A 26,564-nucleotide genomic window follows, 5' to 3' on the forward strand; every position below is an offset into this window, starting at 1 on the left:
ATGTTGCCACAATCCTCCTCCTTCTCCTGTGTGTTCTGTGGCCCCTGCAGGAATGGTATCTGCATAAAGGGGGCTTTGAGAGTAAAGGAAGTCCTCCTCTTCCTCCCACTGTTCTGCCTCAAGTGCCCTGTCCATGTTTCCACAGAGTGTGTGCTCCAGAAGGTAGACTAGAGGGAAAGTGTCACTGATGCATGCATTGTCACAGCTCACCATCCTTGTGGCCTCCTCAAATAGTGACAGGACATTGAATGCATCCTTTATCAGCAGTCACTGGCATGGTGAAAAGAAGCCATGCTCTCCTGAGCCTGTTCTTGTGCCATACTCACATAGGTACTCATTGATGACCCTCTGCTGTGCGTGCAGCTGCTGCAGCATTGCCAATGTTGAGTTCCACCTGGTGGCCATGTTACATATGAGGCGGTTGGTGGGCAGGTTGAATTCCCATTAAATGTCAGCCAGCCGAGCACTGGCCATGTATGACCACCTGAAATGACAACAGACTTTTCTGACCTGCCTCAGAAGATCTTGTACGCCTGGGCACCTGTTCAAGTAAAGCTGCACCATAAATTCAGGCCGTGTGCCAAGCGTGGAACATTTGTCAAGTGTCCCTCTCGGTGGGTGCAGAGAAGATTGGTGCCACTGTTGCATACAACCATTCCTGGCTCAAGCTGCCATGGCGTCAACCACATCTGAGCTTGCCACATGGCATCTTTTAGTCTGACTGCTGGTTCAGAGGACAGTTCAGCAGAAGAGGCCATAGAGGAAGAGGAGGGGATGGAGCAGACAGATGTGGCAGAATCACCACCAGCTTTTTGGAGGTCTGGTGATGGAACAAGCTCCAGCACTGAACCCTGTTCTGCACCCTTCCCAGCTGTCAGCAGAGTTACTCAGTGCACCGTGAAGGAAATATAACGTCCCTGAGCAGTAATGTGGACCTTGCTGCTGACCACCCTGTCCAATGAGGCCAAAACATTGCCTTCCACATAATGGTACAGACCTGGGATGGTCTTACATGAAAAGAGATTTATTTTCGGAACCTGCCACAGTGGTACAGTACATTCCACAAGTTCACGGAAGGGGGCAGAGCCCACCAGATGGGAAGGCAGCAGTTGTAACGCTAGCAATTTGGCCAAGCTATTATTTAGATGCTGAGCACGTGGATGGGTGGGACAGTATTTTTTTTTTTACAGTTCAGCAACTTGGGTAGCAAAATTTGCCTGCTGAAATCAACAGGTGGTGTACTGCTAGAAGATTGGGAGCAGATTGGGACCTGTGGCACCCATTACTATACCATCATCCCTGTCAGTGGAGGCTGTTGAGAAGAACTGAGGTATAGTAGTGGTTAAGATCCCAGATGAGGGGCAAGGAGAAGTCTGCACTTTTTTATGATGTGGGTCTTTCAGGTGCTGTTGCCAACGGGCTGCATGGCAGGTCGTCATACGTCTTGTCAAGCATGTGGTGCCCAAACGACTGGTGTGTTCGCCACACTTGATCCAATTCAGACAGAGACTTCAAACAGCAATGCTGTGGTCTGCTGCACGTGTTGAAAAAACCCACACCAATGAACTTTTGGAAGTCAGTGGGGAGTCAGCAGCGCCCTGCACCTGTGGAGCTCTGTCAAGTGATGCAATACGGTGGCTGCCCTTACGCCTGCCCCTGGAGGACATCCTGTCTCGTTAGAGTTGTGCCTCCTCCTCACTTTCCTACTCTGTTCTCTCAGGCACCAAAGTACAGTTAGTAACCTCATCATCCCCTCCCTCCTTGTCACTGGAGCCAACTTGGCAGTATGCTGCACCTTGGGGAACATGACTGACAATTTCTTGCCCATCATTGGCACCCCTCTCTCTAAGCTCATGTCACTCCCTTCATCAACCTGGGAACCATCATCAGAGCATTTAATATGGTGCGCATCCTCCAGCAGCATGGGACTGAAACTATGTTTGAATGATTCAGCTGACTCCTCAGTGCATGATGGTGGGGCTACAGAAAGAGCAGCTGTGGACAAAGAGCCTGTGGAATAGGCCACTTTGGCAGCTGCTGTGGAAGGCGAACTAGTATGAGCCTGTGTAAAAGAGGATGAGGATGGCTTAGTTATCCACTCCACCACCTCTTCTTCGTGTTGTGGCTCGATAACCCGGCTAGCGCCAGAAAAAAAAAAGTGTGCCCTGCCTGCAGAGGATACACTATGTCCACGACCACCAATTTTCACTGTGGACAGAGGCTGCATGCCCTCTTTTAGCCGCTTGTGAGTGTCAGCCTCTCCTTGTTGGCCTTTCGGACATGACGGGGATTTTTATAATTTTTTATTTTAGAGTGTGGGATGGGAATTTGGTGCTTTGGTACAATACGTTTGTGCTTGTCGCACTATAAACGGTTTTATTATTGTTTTCTTTTTTTGGGGGGGGGGGTTTAATAAAGCAAATAGGGTTTTTTTTCTTTTTACTGCTGCTGTGGCTTAATAAAAAAATTGAGAAAGCCAAACCCCCCCCCAAAAAAAAAAATCACTGGTGACACAGAAAGGAGAACACCTGCAATGCAGAAGGGGGAACAGCAATAATGCCCTAAATATATTTAATGCAGCTGCTGTAGCACAAAAAAACATGTAATTCAATTAAATTTAATTTAAATTAAAAAAATTAACAAAGCAAAAAAACAAACAAAAAAAACACTAATGATGCAGTAACAGAACCTGACTGATGCTGCAAACATTAAGAAAAAAAAAATGAGAACAGCAGTGATGCTGTAAGACACGCTGACACTTCACTGACACCACTACACTGCTCTTCACAACACCGCACTACATTACACTCCTAATACACCACTAACTGCACTAAACTCCAGCAACACACTACACAAGGCTGCTGTGTAAGCCTTATATAGCGTGGGGCATGGTCATGATTGGCCAAAGTCACCGTAACTTTGGCTAATCATGGCTCTCACAGTGCATTGTGCTGTGATTGGTCAAAGCATTGCACCTGACCTATGGCCAGGTGTGTTGCTTTGGCCAATCAGGGCTCTCACAATGCACTGTGAGAGCACAGTGCATTGTGGGCCGCCCTTACAGTTCGTGTGTTCGGCGAACACACGAATGGACAATGTTTGAGTCCAACATATGTTATGAGACCAACACTAGTAATGAAGATGGAGATATGGACAAGTTTGTAGTTCATAACAGGCAAGCAACTTTAGGTGACAACCATGGCTCCCTTCATAGACACAGTGGAGAAGTGACGTAGCCACCCAGAGACAGGAAGTGTGTTATTTGAAGGATTACAGGGGGGAAAACACAAACTGAATGCAGCCACCACACCAAGGGCCAGTAAGCTGCAATATATCAAATTTTTGGTTTAGATACAGTTTACCTTTTTAGATAAATGTTTACAAAATGTGAATGTACCGTACATAAAGCTCTTTAGAACACACAGTACAGGAAAACACTCGAATGCAGTTGACTTGCTGTTAAAGATTTTATTTTTCTACTTGTACAGCTATTGTTTACATTGCAGTAATGCAGTTTTAGAAACAGCCCAAACCCTGTTTCCCGGCAGTTCATTATTAACAGAAGCAGGACAAAAAGCATATGAAGTCAACAAAAGGAGAATAAAAACGAGAAAAAAAAATGATTGACCTTTCCTAAAGATTAGTGACTAGCTTTAGGCTGTACCTTGGGAAATAAAAAAAAAAAAAAAAAAAAGATTGGGTTCAAACATTCATTAACCCCTTCACTGCCAGGAGGACTAGCAACATGTTGCTCTATCCCTCTGGCACTGATGAAGTTAAAAGGCACCAAAAGACAAAAAAATATACATATTTACAAACATACAATTAGAACAAAACAAAAAAGTTACACAATCCTTCGACAGGGTGTCTGAGTTTTTAAAACATACTGTAAACCTTCACATCCAGAAAACAAATAAACAAAAAATACAAATAGACTGTTGCGTTTAGACAAAATATCTTCTCACGTACACTGGTGCAATACATTAAAATATCTTGTAAGTGCTCTATCACAATAAAACAAATCTCAGATTGGATTCTGCCCGCAGATACAATCTAAACGTTTGCTGTATTTCAGATTTTTTATAGCGCTTTATTTTTTTAAACCTTTTTTGTCCTTTTTGTTTTTCATCTTTATTATATAGGTATATTTATATATATTTTTTACAACTCTGCCATAAATTCCATTTCCTTTGGTTAAAACTATAACAAAAGTTAAAGCCCTCTCTTAAAAAGCATTCACAATAATTCTTTGTTCTATTTTTATTTTTTCAACTCGTTATATTGAGTGCACATGTTGCATACCGTAAAATTAAATACTTTTGTATATTTTTTAAGGGTGCAAGAAAGTATGAGACTAGAAAAATATTGGATTTAGGTGCCTCCTAGTGCTGGTATAATATTGCAGTCATAGCAAAAAAAGGCACCTTTTGGGTCGCATCAGCCTAATTTACAAGGCAAGGCTACCTCTGGACACCAGAGAGCCTCATTGCTTTTACAGGACAGGGGCTAAGGCGGGGTAGGACATGTGCCAGACTGCTCAGGCAGAAAAAATAAATCCCATTTGAAGAAGGGCAGTCAAGTGAACTTACCATATCTAAGGAAATCCCTACCTTTGTGCTGCCTTGACCAAGGTCAATCTTAACTTTGTAATGCCCTGCTCCTCTGCAGAACATGATATTGGGGATTGAAGGAGTATGCACTTATACTCCCCCACAATCATTAATACAGGCAGCACCTGAGGCAATGCAGGGCCAATGGATGGTGAGAAGACAACAAACCCCAAACTTGTAGGTGAGAACCTTGCCTTTACCATCCATGACAAAGTGCACCTCAGTATTTACTGAAAGGTAGGAATGTCCCTAGCCACAACACTAATGTACTGAACTAAAAGCTTGGTGCATTTGTCTTTTAGCAGAAGCTTCTGTTAGCAAGAAATGTACATTACTTTATATTTCCCCTCATTTCCAAGTACATAAGACCTATAGCACCTGGCACTAAAGAATACATTTGATAAAAGTGCGTTCAGTACTGTGTGCACTTTGCCCTCTACAAATAAACACTTTGTGAGATGTTTATTAAGGGAAGTGCAGTGTAGGCAGTTCCATGCTAGTATTTAAGCACAAACTTAGTATTTTCATTGAAAGTTTTCTTACCAACAAGTGTTTTACCAGCAACCAACACTGATTATCAAAAGTTAAGAGAACTCTATCCACCGCTAAGTGCTTCAAAAAGATTGCCACAAACCTGTCTTGTGCTTAAAAAGTGCTAGCATTGAAAGCCCTGTTCTTAAGATTAGCGCTTTTATGTTTGTAACTGTTGTCCCAAACACATCACATCAGAATATCTGTAGGGGTTGAATTATGGGTTCAAGAGTTAGTTGTAGACAAGGTGCTTAATTCAAGTGCGTAGGCTTTGTTGCATCCATAGAATACATCTCCCCTCAGTATAAGGATTCGATATTGTAACATTGTTCTAAGGATTCATGTCTAAATGACTAGTATTCCCATTTTGTACCATTTTTCTTTCAGTCACAAAACATTGTGGTTTGGTTCTAATACCATTCTACCAAATGACACACTATAAGCCACTAAAAAGGTGCTTTCTGCAGGATTTCTTGGCAAATATTAGCAAAGTAAGCAAGTTATAATAATGCCTTAATATAGGCTTCAAACACTTTGATCCTCCAATCATTGTTGAAGTAGAAGAACCTTAAAATTTAAAGCTGGCACTTATACTTCAGCAACAGATGTTTTCCAACATGCTAAGCATCTTCCGAAGCAAGAAGACCTTACTGAGCCACTTTACATATAGTCTGCATTTCACCCATTCATATGGCTGATGCTTCAGACATTATAAACTGCCCCACAGGGGAGCACCAGTGCAATAGAAGCTGGGTCAGCATAGCTGGCTTTAAACCTGCCTTTTGCATCTCCAGCCGCTTTCCAAATTCAGTCATTTCCATATCACTCAGGTTCTCTTGTGCTGAGAATTACAAGGATGAAATGATAAAAGAGTGCATGGATACTACACCATATGAATATAGGAAAAATATATTTTATATATTTATATATATATATATTTATATATATTAGTTTCTTTACACTAAAGGGTGCACATTTCACATGACCAGGACAAAAATAAAATAAAAATAGCTAAACCCGTTTTGTTTCACCCATCTGCACTAACAGGTCAAAGAGAGGCACTCCAGAATCGGTGTGGGCAGGGCTCAGCAAGACTTAGGGAGTTCCACTGGAAGCTCTGTGGAGGACACACGATACTGGACTTTTGTGTTAGTGATTGCTCCGTGTTTTTGACGTAAATGAAGTCTCAGTTGGCTCTTGTGGCGGAAATGGAGGTTGCACTTTTCACACTAGAAAAAAACCCAGATGAAAGTTAACATATTTAAAAGCAGAAGTTTACAATGCACTTTAAAACTGGAAAAGTAAAGATACATGGAACACAGTACTACAGAACATATCTTCATTGTAATCACCAATGCCAAATATTGAAATTGGGACTTTTATAGCTACAAGGTGATGGCTAGTCCTTTACAATAATCTATATAAAGATTTATTGAATAAGCTAAAACAAAGAACATATACTGTAAAGTGCAGTAGCCCATAACAGACTCTAGTCTCCTGTAAGATCACTAAAAAATCAATTACAGTTAGTTTCAATGGGTTACTATACTTTGGGGTTGACTTACTAAAGCTGAAAAGTGCAAAATCTGGTGCAGCTCTGCATGGAAACCAATAAGCTTCCAGGTTTAGTCAAAGGTTAATTGAACAAGCTGAAGTTAGGGGTCGATTGACTATCATGCACAGCTGCACCAGATGTTGCACTCTCCGGTTTTACTAAATTAACCCCTTTGTCTTTTGTTGGTTTGAATAAACTAGTAATTCTTTACTTTTCAAATGAAAGAATCAAAGAGTTAAAGTGTCAAAGTATAATAAAATACACATTAAATAGCACTTATATTCCATAGCTGATTAACATCTGGTATACATTAAGCAAAACTAAATGCCTGATACTGATTCAATGCAGAAAGATGGCAGCATTTCCCCGCTATTGTACAATATTTTTAGCTGAAAGTAGACAACCCCTCTTTAATGTCATATCTGTTCTGAGCTAATAAAACCTAGAGAAGTAGCTCTGTATTAGAACAGACTGGCTGCTTTAGTAGAATCCCCTCCACTAAGACTGAAGAATATGAATGCATAAAATGCAATTGGAAAGCATTTTTATCTACATATTACAAAATTTATAGTGAAAATTAAGTCAATGTTTAGGGTATTTCAATGAAATGGCTTACAATAGATGCTGCATCCTAATGTTTTAAAGTTTTCTTTTCCTGTAGAATCAGCTGTTGCCCTGTGCACATGATTTAGGGTGGCTCCCACAATTGCATGCATCTCCACAAACACAGAGACAAAAAGCCTAGGATTGAAAGCCCCTCCCCTGCTCCTCCTTCCTCTAAGCTAGTAGATGGATAACTGTTGGTGATTGAGCTGTCTTGTGACCATTGTCCCTTGTGACCTGATACTCTCCCCAACAGGAAGTTCAGGAAAGCTGAGCAAGGGGCAGTGAATTCTAAATAATGTTAATGTTTGTGCCCACATAGATGTCAAATTATGTACTGGGAAATTAATACCATTTTTTATTGCATTACCTAATAAACATGCAGCATTCAATACTGCTTTAAACCATTTCTGATTCAAGCACATTGGACTGAAGAAGTAACTTACATGGTAGGGCTTCTCTCCAGTATGAATACGAAGATGGCTCTTTAACGTCTGCAAGTGTCTGAATCTAGTGCCACAGATCTCACACGGGTAGGGCTTTTCTCCAGTATGAATCAACACATGTGCACGAAGGTGGGCAACCTGTGAGCATAAAGAAACGATTATATAAACACTGATTTCTACCTCTGTGCCACTACACTGTGAGAGAGGTAGTGGAATTATGGATGAAACATGTTAATTATGTATGCATTGAACTTAAATGCAACCCAAGGAGTAGAAAATGTCTCTTCACACTTGGCCGACAGAAACCTGTGGATCAGAGTGCCAAAGCTAACCGTGTCCAGTAAGAATTTATCAGAAGGCTTACAGCATGGTGAATTGGGACAATGGGGTACAATAGTAAAGTGGGAATAAATTTTACACATTACCCTTCAGCCTCTCAATACACTCAAAACACTTTGTGGATGGTTTTCTATAATTCACAAGGCTCCATACGTAAGAAAACAACCATCAAATTATAAGACTACATTACAGCTATTTACATTAAAAGGTTTGAGTTTAGTACGTTTAAAGTAAACAAGTATTGGTCTATTCTACATAAATGCTAAGTGAATCCTAACAATATACTAATAAAGACACACTCTAGGAATCGTACCTGTACAAAGCGGGCTCCGCAGGTCTCACACTTGTATGGTTTTTCTCCAGAATGAATTCTTGTGTGGGTCTTTAAGTTTGCAGGCCGGTTAAACTGTGCACCACAGATACTACAGCGATATGGCTTCTCACCTGATTGACAGAAAGCAAGATTCATTAAAATATGAATCTGTGGATTAAAAGAATGAAGACATTTTACTGTGGCCCTTTCTAATAGATCTATACCTATAGGCAGCTCATCAGCATGTGTGCCACCATAGCACACAACTTGCTATGGTGGCACATGCAGAGGAGGCAGAGCAGAGAGTGCCAGCAAGGGAACTCCAACAGAGGAAGTTAGGTGCTGCTCTGTGCAAAAGTAAAAATGTAAGTACAAAGTATAAACCCCTTTTTTATTTTCGGACAAAAATAAAAAAAAAAGTCAAGGCTTTACAGTCACTTTCAATAAAGAGATTGGGCACCTGTCTGACATGCAAATGTCAACCTAAACTGTACATCCCTATAGCACCTTGCTACCCTATAGGCACTGGGAGGCAGTGACATCACTCAACAGATTTTAGGTGATGCATGCACAGAAACACCATCCACCTATACCCCCCCAGGTAGTGAGTGACATTAGACTGCATTAAGGTGTTTGTGTCCTGGATAGTCATGTATGCAGAATGCCCTTCCGCTTCCCTTTCCCAGAGAAACACTAGTATCACAAGCTGGTAACTTATCAGAGGATGTCCTCCCAGCTTCAAACCAGTGAAAATGTGATGCAACCACAATGCTGCATCAGAAAGCAGCTTTACAATGTTTTATTTTTTAAAAAATTCAAAACGCTATGAGCAAATGGGCACATTTAGCTGTATAAGGTAGTACTTGGTTAAGTGTAAATAAGTAAGGATATCAGCAACACACCAGTATGAACTGTCTTGTGGCTGGCCAGGTTCCCCTTGTAGCGGAATGATGCTTGGCAGCGGTCACACTTGTAGGGCTTGTCACTGTGCATTTGTAGAGTGTGTCTTTTCAAGGAACCCTCCTCAGAGAAACGAGAGTCACATTCATTGCAGAAGAATGTACCATTTTCTTTAGAGGGAAGGAAAAAAAACACACACCACATTAGAAATACCAAAAATGGATTTAAAGACAAAAGTGTTTTGACCCTTACCAACCAAAATTCAGCAACTGAAATATTGTTTGCCATAGGTTACTGTACTTTTATTGCTTAACTAAATAAGCTTATAAAAGGTCAAATGTGTGTTTTTTTTTGCATAAACTCAGAACTTAATTGCACTGGCATCATGAACCACACTAAATTCTCACTAACTCGAAACTCAGTAAAGCACTTCCTTTTTTAAACCAGCAAGCACTGGATTAATGTACATTTACCATCTACACAGAGAGAAATAAACTAAACAGATATGGGTACAATTTTACTACAATTTTGACTATTTGTCAACTACACATACCGGTATACCTTGTAGAACTACTGTAGGGCCCCATTCACACCTGAATGATTTTATGCTTGTAGCTCTAAAACACTTAAAAGGGCAAATCCCATTCATTTCAATGGCCCTCATTCACATCTGAGGATTCTGTCGCCTCTAGCAAAATGCCTGCCACTCACAAAAGTACATGAGCTTCTTTGTGGCAGACTGGGAGCAGATTGAGGCCCAAAGACTTCAATGGGAATGCTTCCAAACACACAACATGAGCTTTTTAGGAGCATTTTGTTGTACTTTTCTGCCCAGATAGCAGCTCTCCACCTCTCCTCCCCCTAGGGCTTTTTACTGGCTAAACAAAAACTCCAGAAGCTGTAAAAATGCTTGTAATACATTAAAAAAAAACTCTCAACAAATTAAACAAAAAACACTTGTAATACACTTCCAAAAACCACTCAAACACTCTAAAAAAAACCCCCCAAATGTTTGAAAATTGCTCCGCTCAAGTGTGAACACAGCCCAAAGATTTATCCAAGTACTGTGGTGGAATTCACAGAGCAATATGGTATGTTTAGTTTATGTTTTTGTAGAATTAGTCTGTAGCAGGGGACAGTAAAAAAAATATAAAAGCATATCCCAAAAACAGACAAATGAGAAGAAGTACCATTTTCACACTGTGTTATTAAATAATTTCAAACATGAACACATACCACAGCTTGAATCTGAATATTCTGACCGAGTCTCAGTTATCTCTTCTCCGAAGTTAGAACCAGGGGTGTGGGGACACATTTCAGGAGGGGACTGTGATGAAAACATGCTGAACTTAGATGTGTGGATGTAGAGAGGGGAATGTCCTTCACTGCTTAGGGGTGATCCTTCCATTGTTCTGTGGAAACAAGTCATAAAACAGGTTTAGAGCAGGAATGTACAGCCACTAACTTTTAACTGTCAAACTGAATGTCTACTAAAAGAGTATCTCCAGCCAAACCTTTTTTATGGGCAGAATAGTTAAGGATTATATTACTCTTTGTTTTCATCTGTGGCCCTTTAGAGATTTCCCCTTCTTTTACCAGTTGAGTGGAAATCCTCACTGGGGACACATCCTGACAGTTTTAATTGCTGTAGCATCTTATGGAGATGTTTACCCTCACTTCATGTCCAAATGACAGTTTTGGGGAACTGAGGAGAAAATCTCTCCTGCAGACATGCAATCAGCAACAAAGAAAAAAAAAGAGGTTCTATCTTGTCCCCAACCTTACCAAAACAAAAAAAATGTTTGGCTGAGTTTCAAATTTTAACATAAATTTGAATATACAAACTAACAATAGTCAACCACATTCATTTTTTATGTTATAAAAGCTCCGAAATAACAAAAGCTGGCATATAGTTGTGGGTTGCATTGTCTTTTAATTAGACCCATATGGTTACCTGTTAACAATGCCATTGAGTTTGCTAGCCTGCGATACTGCCGAGTCATCAGTGTTCCCATTAAGCTTAGGTGACGTCTGAATGTCCAGGTTTTCAGACTTGACTGACTGTTGACAGGATGTTTGAGATGTGTAGAACTGTGGAGACAAGTTTTCCATTTCACTTTGAGTGGCACATCCTTTTTCATTCTGGTTGAGAGAATTAAGCAACTTGTATTTTTTCCAGTTGCAAGCTTTTGGGTCAGTAAAGGCTTTGGACACTGGAGAACCAGATCCTTGTGAAATGCGGGCATTTTTACTGCTGCTGGATTCTGTAGGAGAATTGGGCTGGCAATCTGACTTCTGAGGGCTTTGAGGGCTTACAAGACCCTTACGACTGACCGGAGAGTTTGTTGGTTTAAAGTGCTGAGTGATTTCATCCTCTGAGGATGTCCGCTCCTCCTCTTTCCCTTTGTCACAGCTGTAGTATGGACTGCTTCTAACAGAGGGACCAGCAGACCGAGAGCCTGCCAAAACATTATAGTGAGAGTCACTATGAGGGTCTTCCAGTGCTGCCTCCTTTGGAGAGTACACATTGTGGCACATATTTACAGATATATCCAAAACACCTTTCCTGTATTCTCCTATTACAGTCCTTGAATTTTCTCCAGGTAACACACTGTCCTTGGGATACCTGCTGGTTCTTTGCATGTCAGTCATTTGCACATCTCTTGCCTCATCCTCTGGAAATAGGAACCCATGCACTGGAATGTGACTGTAGAGAGGGTAGGAGGATGGAGATCCACTGTAAATGTTGGGAATGTAGGACCTTCCATCACAAATGGTTGTGTTACGAACTGATACGGTATTTTCTGGCATCTCGCAGTTTCTGTAGGCCATAACATCTGGAGGTAACATTGTCCTGCCTTGCAAGAAGTCCTCTCTGGATGGCTTCACAGAACTCACAATATCCTCGCTGAAAAAATAAGACACAAGTCCTTAGACTTTCACACAACTACATATAACAACAATTTTCTTTTTTTACCATAAAGAATCAGAGTATCCAAGAGTCTTCTCTTACAGGAAATCGTGTGGGTTTGTATCAGTCAATTTTCTTATCTCTCTAGCAGCTCCACTGATGAAAGCTCTCTAAGGTAACTTACAAATCTTTACCAGCCCACATTAGAGCTACAACAATAATGTTCCCGCTACCCTTCTTGTATTCTACACAATAAACAAGAAGTCCCAAACAGGTTTGAAGACCTGGGGAATCAAGTGCAGAGATCTCACTGTCATTGTCCCTGAGAAACACAAGAAGCAGTTAAGTGATTTAAAGTGGTAGTAAACCCTTACATCTACCAAGTGAAGTAACTGGCCTCAAGTGATACACAGAGATGAAACAAATCCTCCTACATAGGCTATACCTGTCTATATGCAGTCTTCTCTTATCTACATCTGTTCAAAGTGCTGAATTTGAACAGCTTGTCTGAGAATTCAAAAAAAAGGAGGCAGAGAGCTGAAGTTACACTCTGCAGAGCTCAAGGAAGGGAGCTTTGAGAGCTAGTTGGAGGGTAGAGACACACCCCTTCCACACAGCACACAGGAACAGAGCTGAGGCTGTCAATCTACTGGAGGTCCCTCCCTTGTCACCATTTTTCTCCTGGTGTCAGGAAAACTTGTAAGAAGTGACTTATGCTGATAGAGGAACAAAGCAGCAGACAGAAATTACACTTAGTGCACTTAATTGTACACACTATAGAGGGATATCTTTTGTTCATATTTGGTGTCTCAGGTTTACAACCACTTTAAGTGTCTGAGGTCTACCAAACAAATTGAATTTTTCAGTTTGGGTTGACTGGCTTCTTTGAAAGTTTACTTCAGGATGGAAGAACAAAAACACAAAACAGTAAAATGAAAGAAAATAAAAGTTACCTTGACTTGAGGAACCTTTGACAGGTGTCTACAACATGTTCCATTTGTAGGTAAAGTGCAGTGCTCATAACTGCCATGATGCTACTGTCTCTTAAACTAAGCCGAGATGTGTACATGAACTCCAGCAGGACTCGGAAACCCTCTGCACTGATTTCTGGATCAAGGTTTATGATGCTCATATTGCACTTCATCTGGTCGGTGAAGATTGTATAAAACAGTCCACTGTGAAAGATAATAGTTTTGAGATTTGCATCTTCTCAGAATGCAAAATATACTGCTTACACGTCTGCTCTGCTAAATTAATTGTTACTGAGCTGCAGTGCAGACACATGGGAAACAGTGTCAAAGTTCAAGGCATCCTATACTCAAGTTACACCTTTTTTCCCTGTAGGCTCCTTTGTGTCCTGACTAGTCATGTGAGGGGTCTGTAAAACCTGTTCATATCTAAGATTGTATTTTTCTTTTACAGTTTAAGGTCAGTTCAAAGTGTATTATCCCACCACAGATGCTTTTTGGAGTATATTTTGGTGCAATGCCCTGCAAGCGGTTTCTCCCATAATCAAAAACTAGTGATAATTAAAAAAAAGTAAGCTAATCGACTTCCATCTGAACTGACTTTATAGTGTACCTGTGGTAGGGTATTAGAATGTAAGGTAATTTGGGTGAGTGGCTCTCTATAAACATTCTAGGGGAAAAAAAGTGTCTGCACTATAGAGTAGAATAGGCAAACAGAGTAGCATCATAGGGGGTAATTTACTAAAACTGCATAGTGCAAAATTTGGTGCATCTCTACATAGAAACCAATCAGCTTCCATATTTTAGAGTCAAAGCTTAATTGAACAAGCTGAAGTTAGAAGCTGATTGGCTACCATGCACAGCTGCATCAGATTCTGAGTGCACCAGTTTTAGTAAATCTACCCCTCAGTGACATACTGCTAAAAACCTAATAGCTGTCATACTGAAATTTGACAAGCTCTGTTCTTACCTGCAAGCCATGAGCACTGTCTTGTGAGCTCGAAAGTGCTCCCTGTTTACAACGATGATCACATCTGTCAGAATGTCCCTACTTCGGAGACGGTTCAGGTTCAGGAGAACATCACTGGCATGTCGAGTGAACTGAATACAGCTGTCAGTTGCCGACGTCATTTTTGCCCGTATCCTAAAAACATTAAAAACGTTGCATTTAAAGGCAGAATATAGGATACCTGGAAACCTTTTTAACTGTAAGCACTTAGGAGTATGCTTTGGCATTTGTGCTATATTTCAAACAAGTTTCAACTTCCACTTTTAGCGGTTTGTGTTATTTATGGATCAGTGAATCTTCAGCAGTTATGAAAGTGATGAAATGTGCAGGTGCAACTCCCACTGCTCAGATAAAAAAGGCAAAACATAGACACTTACCCCAATTCTCGATTCAAAATTCAAACTTCTCTTTGATGGCTATAAGAAAAAAAAAAAAATAAATTCAGTATGCTAGTAAAAAAAAAAAGCTGAAAACATGAAATAACAGCAATAGATCTCTAGCAGCTGAAGGCCAATAAAGCGCAGAAGGGTCCTCCAAAAGAGGGGTCTAAATATTTTATGCAAATTAAAACCTGCCAACCTGCCATGACTGTCTAATAAATATATAGGATTTCTGTGGAACTATGAATGTAAATTAACATTCTATACATGAAGGCTACTTACTGTTCAGAATAACATTGGAAAGCTAAAGAATTATATTGTAGACTGCAATGTACTTTATCTCATTGATAAAGAGATCAATCCATGGTCTAAACAGAAGAGGCCAACCTTATTTATCCTATATGGGTTAACACAAAAATGTGACTTAAAGTATAGGTGTAAATCGTTAATCTTCCTCTTCTTTGGAACTTTGAAACTAAACATTTCCCCATGCTGTGGTTTCTTCTTTTTCCTGCACACACACCTTCACATAACCCCACAACACAAATGGCCATAGAAGGATGCTTGCAAAAAAAAAAAAAAGAAAAGAAAAATTTACTTTCAACTGAATTCTGAAACTGATGCAAGGCTCCTGGCAGTTTTTTATTAAGAGTTACAAGAATGCTGTTGCAATAGATTTAGATCACATTCCTTTGCCATTGCACCCTGTATTGTAGAGGTATAACTGTTGGCACACTTCATCCCACTGATACTTCACAAGTTCCTAGGAAAAGGGTCCTAGTTTGGGTGATTTCAACATAATATATATATATATATATATATATATATATATATATATATACTGTATATATATATATACACACATATATACACACATATACACACACACACACATATACATATACATACACACACGCACACACACACACACACACATTTATTATGTTGAAATCACCCAAACTAGGACCCTTTTTATATACACACACACACACACACACACACACACATATAAATATATACACACATATACATATACACACACACACAAATATAAATATATACACACATATACATACATACATACACACACACACACACACACACACATATAAATATATACACACATATACATACAAAAACAGAGTGTTCGCACACAGTATATACATACATACAAAAACAGAGATGCTCAGTGGACAATAAAATAATATTTATTAAACTACTAATAAAAGCTAAAGCTATATGTCTATGGGAAGACATTGTTTATTTTAATAGAGAACAACTGTCCAAGTCCAAAAGTACAATTCCTCATGTAACAAACTGTTGCCTGATTATAGTTATGTGCTATAGACAGCCATTGCTACCAACCTCAGTATCTCTGGGGAGTTACCAAACCGAGAGAGAAACTGTACTCATGACACAACAAAACTGCCGTCACTCTTCTTTTCCATAGAAATAAAAATACGCCCCCATGGTTTCACTCACTTTTTTGGCAACCTAACTTTTCAAACAAACATGTTAAGTAAGGGAGGCACAATTGAAGTCATATCACTATGTCCAATTTTCTCCATCTAGACATTAACCCTTTCTATGGCAGCCAACAAGCATCTTAATTGTAACTATAAAAAGCAATAGTTGCAGGTATTAGAAATGACCCAAATCACATTACCTGACAGAGAGGCTGACAACAGTCTCCTGTACACATGGGTTTGCTGGTTGAGTATTAACTGCTGTGCGTCCCATTTTACCAGTACACTTCACCTGCCCACAGATGCTATACATTAACATTGTTTTCAGCAGAGGAAAAGGGGTGGGCATTCCAGCCATACTATTCTGGGAAGTATTTGACTCAGACCAGGATTACTTCATCCATCCAACTCTGCTAGAGTAAACTTTCCAGGAAAGCCAACCTAGGACAGGCTTCCCACAGTCTGCATACGTATACATAGACCAACCCTTCAGTTTCCTTATGTAAGGCAAGCTAAGTAAAAACACCATATACATACACTGAACTTAAAAACCAACTAAAAGCCGCTAATGCATTCAGATAAGTGTTTTTATTCTCAATTGCAGTAACCAATGGGAAAAACATAGAAAATAACCTGCTTCAGGATGAAAGATTTTAATTGAATGTCTGGGTCTGCACATTGGATGAATGAGGCCCAGGCTAAGTTAAGAAATGCAGGATGAGAATGATGATGGTGACATGTCTGATTGCAGTCATTTATAGCAACCAGATTTTGGTTAAACTGTAACTCTAGCCTTTTCTTTTAGTCTTGGCCACCAGAGTGGGAAAGTTTAAACAGCTTCTATCATTGATTTTATTGCCCTACTAAGATTTCATCTTCACTTACTGATCCACTGATTATTGAAGAGTAGCGTTAAAAGAGCAAGATGTAAGGAGAAATCTCCCCAAAGGGAATACAGGTAACAATGCATACCTTACTAAGGCTCTAAATGCTCACCAGTCTATCAAAAAGGTAAAACATATTCTGGCTGGAGTTCCACTTACGATAGGCAGATTAGTAAAAGGTGATTCTACTGGATTGACCACAGCACAAATTTCACTGCGGTTTGTCCAGGCCAATGCAGTACACACAGTAAACACTTATGGGGAGATTTACTCAAACTCGAGAACTGAGAATCTGCTGCAGCTCTGCAAAGAAACCAGCTTCCATGTTTTATTGTCAAAGTTTAATTGAACAAGTTGAAGTTAGAAGCTGCCCCAGAGATTGAGATTTTGCACTCTCCAGTTTTAGTAAATCTCCCCCTTAGCTGATGAAAACTGTGCAATGTATTATACATATTAAATATGGTTGTTATTCTTTAACAGTATTAGCATTTACCAGTAAAGGAGGCAGTCTTTTAGAGGAATTAACAAATCTGCCAGCAGATGGCGACAAAAGAATTCAGATGTTATAGACTGAAGCGTTTGGCTCTGTTTTCCCATGCATAAATTGAATACTAAGCTCCAGAGCCAGAAATAAAACTACTGGGGAGAACCTCTTTCATTCTGCTATATTATATTAAAATGATTCAATGTAATAACTTCATTCTGTACTACACAAAGCTAGGTTGCAGTATCCAGAGCTGTTAATCCTGTGCAGCCAACAGGTTCCCTGTGCACTATTATCTGTTATCAGCAATATTATCATATAAATAAATTACACACACACATATACACACGCACACATATATATATATATATATATATATATATATATATATATATATATATACACACACACACATACACGCACACACACACACATATATATATATATATATATACACACATGTATATATGGGCCCAAAAATAGATTTTTCCCTGCTGCTTACTTGCCATTATTCACTATTATTATTATTATACAGTATGTATAAAGCGCCAATGGTTCGCTCAGCGCTGTACATTACAAAGGGGGACAGAACATGTGACAGAACAATACCAATACAATGCAAAACATGAGGGGATTGAGGGCCCTGCTCTTTCAGGCTTACAATCTAGGAGACTAGGAGGACTACAGCATATTAATCTTTCCTCACATGTGCTTTAAATCATGTTCACTTAAAATATTATGCTTAATGCAATACTTAATTCTGACCTTAACATATACAAAAGGTATCTGTTTATATAAACTGGGCCACGCCTACGGAGTTGCAAACTCAATGATATAAAACAATAACTTAATGCTGTACTGAATATTGTTAGCTGCAGAGGCATAAAATTGCTTGGTTAGGTATATGGTGGTCCAAGGACAATTCATCAGAAGCTGACACATCCAAAAACAAAAAAAAACACAGTTCTTTGGTTCATAAAAATATCCAACACCAATCATTCATATCTGCACAGTTAGCTATCAATATGTATAAACCTGCTATGGTTTCGGTGATGGGTATCTACAAAGCCTCAGAGAAAGTGTAGGTGGCAGATCTTTCTAATGGAAGCAGTGGAGATTAGAAAGCAGAGTGGGATGTGTGATATCACTCTGTGTAATGTTTGTTTCATTATGAATGTAAAAAAAGTAGATTACAGGCTCTGAGCACTCAGACATACTGAGCCCTTTTATTTCACTGTAACCAGGTAATAAGGTTCAGCAGTAGTAAGGTCTTGATTTGATATTATAGGTCTGGCAGTAAATGTGTTTAATAACCCAAGGGGAAGGGGAAGCCGTCAAAGTAAGAGTTAAAGTAGAAATCATTCAAGACATAGCCAGCGTTCTTACCACCCAGACACTTCAAGGAAAGGAAGAGTTTACTTGATCTTAAACAGGCTGGCCTGGGAGTCTAATTCAGATGGCTTCTTCGTAGGGAGAGGAAAGAAGGGCCAATTCTCCTAGTTTGCTTTCCAGCTGAGAATCACTTTCAAGTTCATTGGATTAATTATTTAAAAATACACAAGCCGCCTGGGATTTGTGACTGACAGAGAGATCTCCCTGCAATGTTACTCATTCCTTATTTAACCAACAACTTGTAACAGTATCAGAGAAGTGCACGTTCCAAGGGATACTTCACAGGCCAGCGCCGGACTGGTTAACCCTCTTGCCAAGCAGTCACGAAGAGCCAAGAGGAATCAAGTGAAGACACAAGACTGGGACACCTTATAGGAAGGTATGGTATTGCTTCTGAGTGTACAGGAACAAGTACAATTCCTCTACTGTAGGAATGCAGATGTTATATTCCAAATATATATATCTGTTTAGTTGTATCCAACTCCTGGTGAACCTATGGGCCAGCAATCTAGGCACCATGTCTGATACGCTTAAAAGACTTTTTCTATAGAATTTTCTTGGCAAAGTAGGTCACCAGATGATACGAGCTTGGGTTCAGTCTGAACCTGGAAGAAAGCTGCCAGTGCTGGACCGATCGGCTGCAGCCAGGGCATTCCCTGCCCTGCAGATGTATGTACACAAAGAGGAGGAGGTTCTCATGACATCATTGCCCTAATATGGTCATACGTCAATGACATCAAAAGCATCCCTGTTCTTCTGTGCAGCTGTGGGGTGAGAAACATGCTAGCTACAGATGATTGGGCTGGCACTGACAGCTTCCTTCAGGGTTCTGACCCAACACAAACTCACCCCAAGTCATCAAAAGGGAGATTTACAAAAATTGGTACACTCAGAATCTGGTGCAGCTGTGCATGGTAGCCAATCAGATTCTAACTTCAGCTTGTTCGGGTTAAGCTTTGGCAATAAAACCTGGAAGCCAATTGGTTTCTATGCAGAGCTGCACCAGATTTTGCACTCTCCACTTTAGTAAATAGCCCCCATGGCCTTTCTTCCACCCTCCCCAATTGCTCGGCTTGGGAATGTGAAAGCACATGTGCACGGCCAATTTGCATGCACATACTAGGGCTAATTTAGACAATAGCCATGTAACCTACCAACCTGTCTTGGAAGTGTGGGAGAAAACCGAAATACCTGGAGTTAACCTAAGCAAGCACAGGGAGAACATACAAACTCCATGCAGGACAATAAATACAGCAACTAAAAAGTTACTCTGTTTAAATTACTCAGGAAAAACTACTAAAGAAAGCAATGAAAATGTTAAATAACACAAAAAGTAAGCTTGCTACATGAAATAAACATCCAATAAATAACCACACAGACAATTAAAAACAGTAAATTTGGAGTTTGCATGGTACACTTTATTGGCTAAACATTAAAAAAGCAATGTGGAAAATCCTAAGCTATATATTTATTTACAGATGCTTCTGTATCCATTGTCCTGTAGTTTGACACTGCAGGGCTGACGTTTATTAATAAAGCCGAAAATGAAAACCTTTCTGTGCATCTGTACCACGACTTTGATTAATCTAGTGGAAATCATTAGGAACATACTTTTCAGGATTATAAATGTCACAAAAAAACTCTTGTATTTACACAGACATTCTTGAAATAGATGAGTGCATTCTTTGCAGCACATCATTTCAGTTCCCACCGGTCTCCACAAGGTGAAATGACTTGTGCGTCCAGCGGGTGGCGCCAGCCTCTCTCTTTTCACCTTCTGGCACACACTTTCCATTATGGCTCAAAAAGTTGTTTTTGGATAAACACACTCACAGGGCTGCTCTTGTGTTTTGGCTTTCCTCGCTTTAAAAAAAAGAAACATTTTTATGGCGTTTTGGATCTTGACACAACATGTGATTTTGTTTTTTTCCACCAAGTCACCCTGGCTCCAGAAGCTTGGCTGGGAAATAACAGTGTTCAAGTAAAATGGCTTGTGGAGCTGGCAAGGAGCTGCCTTGGAATGCATTAGCTAGTAGCACTGTGAAGAGACACCTCCTTTGTAATAGAACCTGAGCGGCCTCACTGACACTGCCAAACACATTCCCAGCCTCCCAGGGATGACACAGAGGGGATTTCTATTATGGGGACAGCTAACCTGTACTTCTCACTCTTTTGTGGCTTGTGCCACCCAACAGGCTCTGCCACAGTGTAAACCCAAATCAATGGCACACAGGCCAAGTCTAAATGTAGTCAGCCTTCCAGTAAGTGCCAGGTCGCCCTGTGCAAAGCACATGATAGCCCACTCCCAAATATCTGCTAGCCTTAGCATGCCACATCATTCTCTTAAAGCCCAAATTAAATGTCACTTCAAATCAGCTAAATGCATTCTGAGTGCATTCTTTCTAAAGCAGCCACACCCGGAGTAGAAAAGCCTGTCCCCTGCCAACTGCTGCAAAGCGGGAGCTTTGTTCTTTTTATGTAGAAGCAGAAATCTCTTACTGAGTGAAACCTACAGCTTTGCAATGAGCAAACCAAAGGCTTCCTGCTGCTTGGGGACCTCTGATTCTAAGCAGGGGGCATGTCAGACCTCTGCAGAGAGACCACTGCTTCCACACAGAGAGCAAAAGACCTTCTCTACAGCATACGGGCAGGGAGAAGACTTTACTCCTCAAACTGAGGGTGCTTTCTAAAAAAACACAATGCAAGGGTTTGTTCTCACTGGCACGCATGGGATTTTTTTTGTTAACCTTATTGAAGTGGCGCTTCATTCAACTCTAGGACTGCAATGTGTGCACAGAACTGCATGGTGCGGTCACATACATTGCGCTGAGCAAAAAAGCAGATATGTTGCATTTGAATGTATTTGCATGGTGTGTACAAGACATATATAAATCATTTTCTAGGTTCCCTTGGCATGGATCTGGGGGACGATGCGGACACTGTGGTTGTTATGGATTTTGGAGTCTATGCAGAATTAGAGTTCTTTGCATACGTTGGGTTCTATGCAGATTTGGGGGTCTTTATAGATATTGGAGTCTATGCAGACATAGAGGTTTATGCATATATTGGGAGTCTATGCAGACCTAGAGGTTTACCCATATATTGGGGGTCTATGCAGACTTAGAGGTTTATCCATATATTGGGGGTCTATGCAGACTTAGAGGTTTATGCATATATTGGGGGTCTATGCAGACCTAGAGGTTTATGCATATATTGGGGGGTCTATGCAGACCTAGAGGTTTATGCATATATTGGGGGTCTATGCAGACCTAGAGGTTTATGCATATATTGGGGGTCTATGCAGACCTAGAGGTTTATGCATATAAACCTCTAGGAGATTTGGGGGTCTATGTAGGTATTGGAATCTATGCAGATATGGGGGTCTTTGTAGATATTGGAGTCTATGCAGATATGGGGGTCTTGCAGATTTAGAGGATTTTGTATATATTGAGGTCTATGCAGATTTGGGGGTCTTAATAGACTGGGTGTCTATGGGGATATTGGAATCTATTCAGATATAGGGATTTATGCAGATATTGGAGTCTATGCAGATATGGGGGTCTTTGTGTATACTGGAGTCTATGCAGATATAGAGGCTATGCAGACCTGAGAGGTTTTTGCATATATTGGGAGTCTATGGAGATTTGGGGGTCTTTGTAGCTATTAGAGTCTCTGTAGATTTAGAAGTTTTTGCATATATTGGGGTCTATGCAGATTTGGGGGTCTTTTTAGCTATTAGAGTCTCTGCAGATTTAGAAGTTTTTGCATATATTGGGGTCTATACAGATTTGGGGGTCTTTTTAGCTATTAGAGTCTCTGCAGATTTAGAAGTTTTTGCATATATTGGGGTCTATACAGATTTGGGGGTCTTTGTAGATATTAGAGTCTCTGCAGATTTAGAAGTTTTTGCATATATTGAGGTCTATACAGATTTGGGGGTCTTTGTACACATTAGAGTCTCTGCAGATTTAGAAGTTTTTGCATATATTGGGGTCTATGCAGATTTTGGGGTCTTTGTAGATATTAGAGTGTATGCAGACTTAGAGGTGTTTGCATATATTGGGGTCTATGCACATTGAGGCTTTTGTACAGACTGGGGGGTTGGCCGATGCCATGAATCTGTACCCCCATTATACCCAGGAGCCCCATGGTAAAAGACAAGCAGACAGTCGGACTGGGCGGCTGACATTCCTGACTGATGGCAGAAACCTGAGGAAAGGTTCTCCTCCATTCTGCCTTCCAGCCAGTGCAGAGGAATGTGAAACCTCAAGTTAACCTCTGCGGAGCCACGGGGGAAGGAGGGGGGAGAGGCCGCGTTAACCCTTCCCCGGCCGGCCTGCTGTGCTGGGAGATCCCGGCTCTCGCTCTCCTTCCCTCCACATGAAGGCGAAAACAAGCGGCGAGTCTCTAAATGTAGCGAGTCACCGGGGAATGGGGAGCAGGCTGCAGATGACACGGCGTCCGCTAGAGGTCGCCCCAGGCCCGGCCATCTCCCAGACAGATGTTATTTCCCCGGATCAGGCAGCGTGTCACCCCGACATAGCATGCTGCACCCCACACCTCATCACCGGGAACCCGCCATCTCCCGTTTATACTAACGAAGGAGCACATCGTACCATCAGACATCGATCCATGTGTGCCCCCCATCACTAGACAGGGGTCTCACTGTCCTGGCATACAGAGAATAGTGGGGTGCAGCCGAGTCGGGGACATGGATGGCTCCCTCCAGGAATAGCGCGTGGAGCCCGGCCAAGAGCACTTCATTCTGGGAGCAGGATTTACGAGGCTGGGGGATGGTGCCAACTTCCTCCATAGTAAACAGACCCTGACAGATCTCTATGGAGGGGGCACAGACACATGGAGGGGGCAGCCATCCTTCCACCTGATCCTCCATGCAGTGCACTGTCTAGACACGGACAACCCCTCCCCTCCACACTCCGGGGGACACAGGGCGGATGGAGGAGAACGAAGACAACCGGGGACACCAGATCCGTCCCGGGAATCCTGACATCAGTGTGCGGGATCACTCCGATGGATGGAGCAGGAACCCCACAACGTCGGACAGCGGAGGAGCCGGGCACGGGTGTACAACACACGGACTACAGGAGCGATCAGAGCCGACACAGACAGGGGCTGATCAGCCGGAATGACAGAAGTCATCAGCCCCAGAAAAGAAGACTCTCTAGAACCCTACAACACACCAGTGATCAGATTCACAATACAGAGCGGATCAGCCCTCGGACATAGAAGAGATCAGCCCACTCATGTCACACTGATCAGTACTGGAACATAGCAGGGATCAGCACCAAAATAAAACAGAAGAGATCAGCCCTGGAACAGAAGAGAACACTCATCAACCCTACAGCACACCAGTGATCAGCTTAAGAAGTGATCAGCACTACAACACAGAACTGATCAGCTTCACAATAGAGAAGTGATCAGCTTCACATACAGAAGTGATCAACAATACAACACAGAAGTGATCAGCTTCACATACAGAAGCGATCATCCCTGGAACACGAGTGATCAGCACTAGAAAATAACAGCCAGACCTAGAAACTAGAATGGATCATCCCTCTCATATCACAGTGATCAGCCCTGGAGCACAGAGCACCGATCAGTCCCACAATACAAAAAGTCCAACAACATCTAGCAGAGATCAGCCCCAGAATGTCATCATCCCTAGAATACAGAAGGGATCAGACTTAGAAGTAATATATAGCAGTGACAAGTGCTACAACAGAACAGTGATCATCCCTACAATACACAAGTGATCATTCCTATAATATAAAAGTGATGGTCCATATAATAAAACGTGACCAGACCTATATTATAAAAGTAACAAGTTCTATAACATGGGAGACTGATAATCTGCATATAATAACAGTGATGATCGGTGTACTACAGAACAAGGATCAGTCCTATAATATGACACTGATCATCCCTATAGTATAGAAGTGAGCATCCCTATAATAGAACACTGACAACCCCTATAGTATAAAAGTGATCATTCCTATAATACAACACATATCATCCCTATAATATAACAAATATCATCCCTATAATATAAAAGTGACCAACTCTAGAATAGAACATTGACCATCCCTATAGTATAAGAGATCAGTACTAGAATATAAACGTGATCAGTCCTATGGTATAAAAGTGATCATCCCTATATTAGAACACTGACCATCCCTATAGTAGAAACGTGATCAGTCCTAGAATATAAAAGTGATCAGTCCTAGAATATAAAAGTGATCAGTCCTAGAATATAAAAGTGATCAGTCCTAGAATATAAAAGTGATCAGTCCAAGAATATAAAAGTGATCAGTCCAAGAATATAAAAGTGATCAGTCCAAGAATATAAAAGTAATCAGCCCTAGAATATAAAAGTAATCAGTCCTAGAATATAAAAGTAATCAGTCCTAGAATATAAAAGTGATCAGCCCTAGAATATAAAAGTGATCAGCCCTAGAATATAAAGTAGATCAGTCCTAGTATATAAAATAGATCAGTCCTAGTATATAAAATAGATCAGTCCTAGTATATAAAGTAGATCAGTCCTAGTATATAAAAGTGATCAATCCCAGAATAAAAAAAGAGATCAGTCCTATACTATAAAAGAGATCAGTCCTATACTATAAAAGATCAGTCGTAGAATATAAAAGAGATCAATCCTAGAATATAAAAGAGATCAGTCGCAGAATCTAGAAGATCAGTTCTATAGTATAAAAGTAATAGGTCCTATAACATAGAAGAGTGATGAAGCCCATACAGAGAAGTGCTGATCCGTGTAATACAGCAATGATGATATGTATAATACATAGCCATGCTCAGTGGTATCATATAATAAATAATACAGAAGTACACTATAAAAGTAACAAGTCGTATGACCCAGAAGAGTGCTGATGGCTGTAATACATGGCAATGCTCCTTGGGTCCCCTGATCCCCATCGTACAGCGGTGATGATCCGTGTACATATGAGTGCAGGTCGGTGTACTAGGCAGCAGTGCTGAGCCCTATGGCACGCTCGGTGGACATTCCCGCACACACACACACACACATAGACACACAGTGCGGAGCCCTCCATGCACACATCCCGGGGAATGTCCCCAGCCAGCAGCCAGTGTAATGTCATGCCTTCCTCGGGAGAATAGTATGGTGTGGAGAGGAGAATGGAGAGGAGACAAGAGCGGGGAGAATAGAGGGGAATAGAGAGGAGCAGAGCCGAGGAGAGGAGCAGAGCCGGGGAGCGGAGGAGTCCAGCAAGTGACAAGCTCTAATAAAAAAAGTGAATTAAAGAGAAAAGCGGATCACCTGGTCGGGCTTTCCTAGAAAATCCTTGCATCACCACTTCTAAGAACCCCCAGTTCTAAGAATCAACAGGGCTCAATTCTCGGAATTTTAGCTTCTGATCTTACCATTATATGGAGGCGGGGGAGGACCGAGCGTCCGCCAGCCAACCCCTTTCCCTTCTCTCCCGTCCATCGCGCTCGTCACACGGCTGCCCGTCTCCTTCCACACACATTCCCCGGACACGGAAAAAAATGCCCGATATCAGGGGGCCTGTTTGTTTGGGGTCTGCTCCAGGGGACGGGGATTTGGGATTTCTCGGGCCCCCCTCGGAGTGTTGGTACGGCCCGGCTGGACGGATCACGTGGTGTGTCTTAGGCTCTGACGTAGGCTTTCAACTTGGAAGGACAGCCCAGAAATTCTGAGAACTAATTTGCTATTCTGTGACATAAGAGAAGGGAGAGAATTGTGGGAAATGT

The 26,564-nt window shown here is 41.1% G+C and overlaps 1 protein-coding gene across 4 annotated transcripts; it reads right to left on the bottom strand.

Annotated features, from left to right (window-relative positions):
* Positions 1 to 3,453: 3,453 nt before the first annotated feature.
* BCL6 (BCL6 transcription repressor) lies at positions 3,454 to 26,421 on the bottom strand. 4 transcript variants are annotated; one of them, XM_089680137.1, is made up of 10 exons: positions 26,214 to 26,421; positions 14,563 to 14,601; positions 14,147 to 14,320; positions 13,162 to 13,383; positions 11,252 to 12,205; positions 10,534 to 10,709; positions 9,300 to 9,467; positions 8,398 to 8,528; positions 7,746 to 7,883; positions 3,454 to 6,370 (listed from the first exon to the last, which is right to left on the bottom strand). In XM_089680137.1, exons 3-10 carry the CDS (start codon positions 14,305 to 14,307, stop codon positions 6,227 to 6,229), a joined length of 2,094 nt encoding a protein of 697 aa, XP_089536263.1. In that variant the 5' UTR covers positions 14,308 to 14,320; positions 14,563 to 14,601; positions 26,214 to 26,421; the 3' UTR covers positions 3,454 to 6,226. The 4 variants fall into 4 exon arrangements, with proteins under 4 accessions (XP_089536263.1, XP_089536262.1, XP_089536264.1 ...); XM_089680136.1 differs by lacking the exon at positions 26,214 to 26,421 and adding an exon at positions 26,110 to 26,201; XM_089680138.1 differs by lacking the exon at positions 26,214 to 26,421 and adding an exon at positions 25,686 to 26,017.
* Between the last annotated feature and the right edge of the window lie 143 nt (positions 26,422 to 26,564).

Source organism: Staurois parvus, unplaced genomic scaffold (genome assembly GCF_062004578.1).
Source record: "Staurois parvus isolate SC_StPar_1 unplaced genomic scaffold, SC_StPar_1.0 ptg000235l, whole genome shotgun sequence".
NCBI classification, from domain to species: Eukaryota; Metazoa; Chordata; class Amphibia; order Anura; family Ranidae; genus Staurois; species Staurois parvus.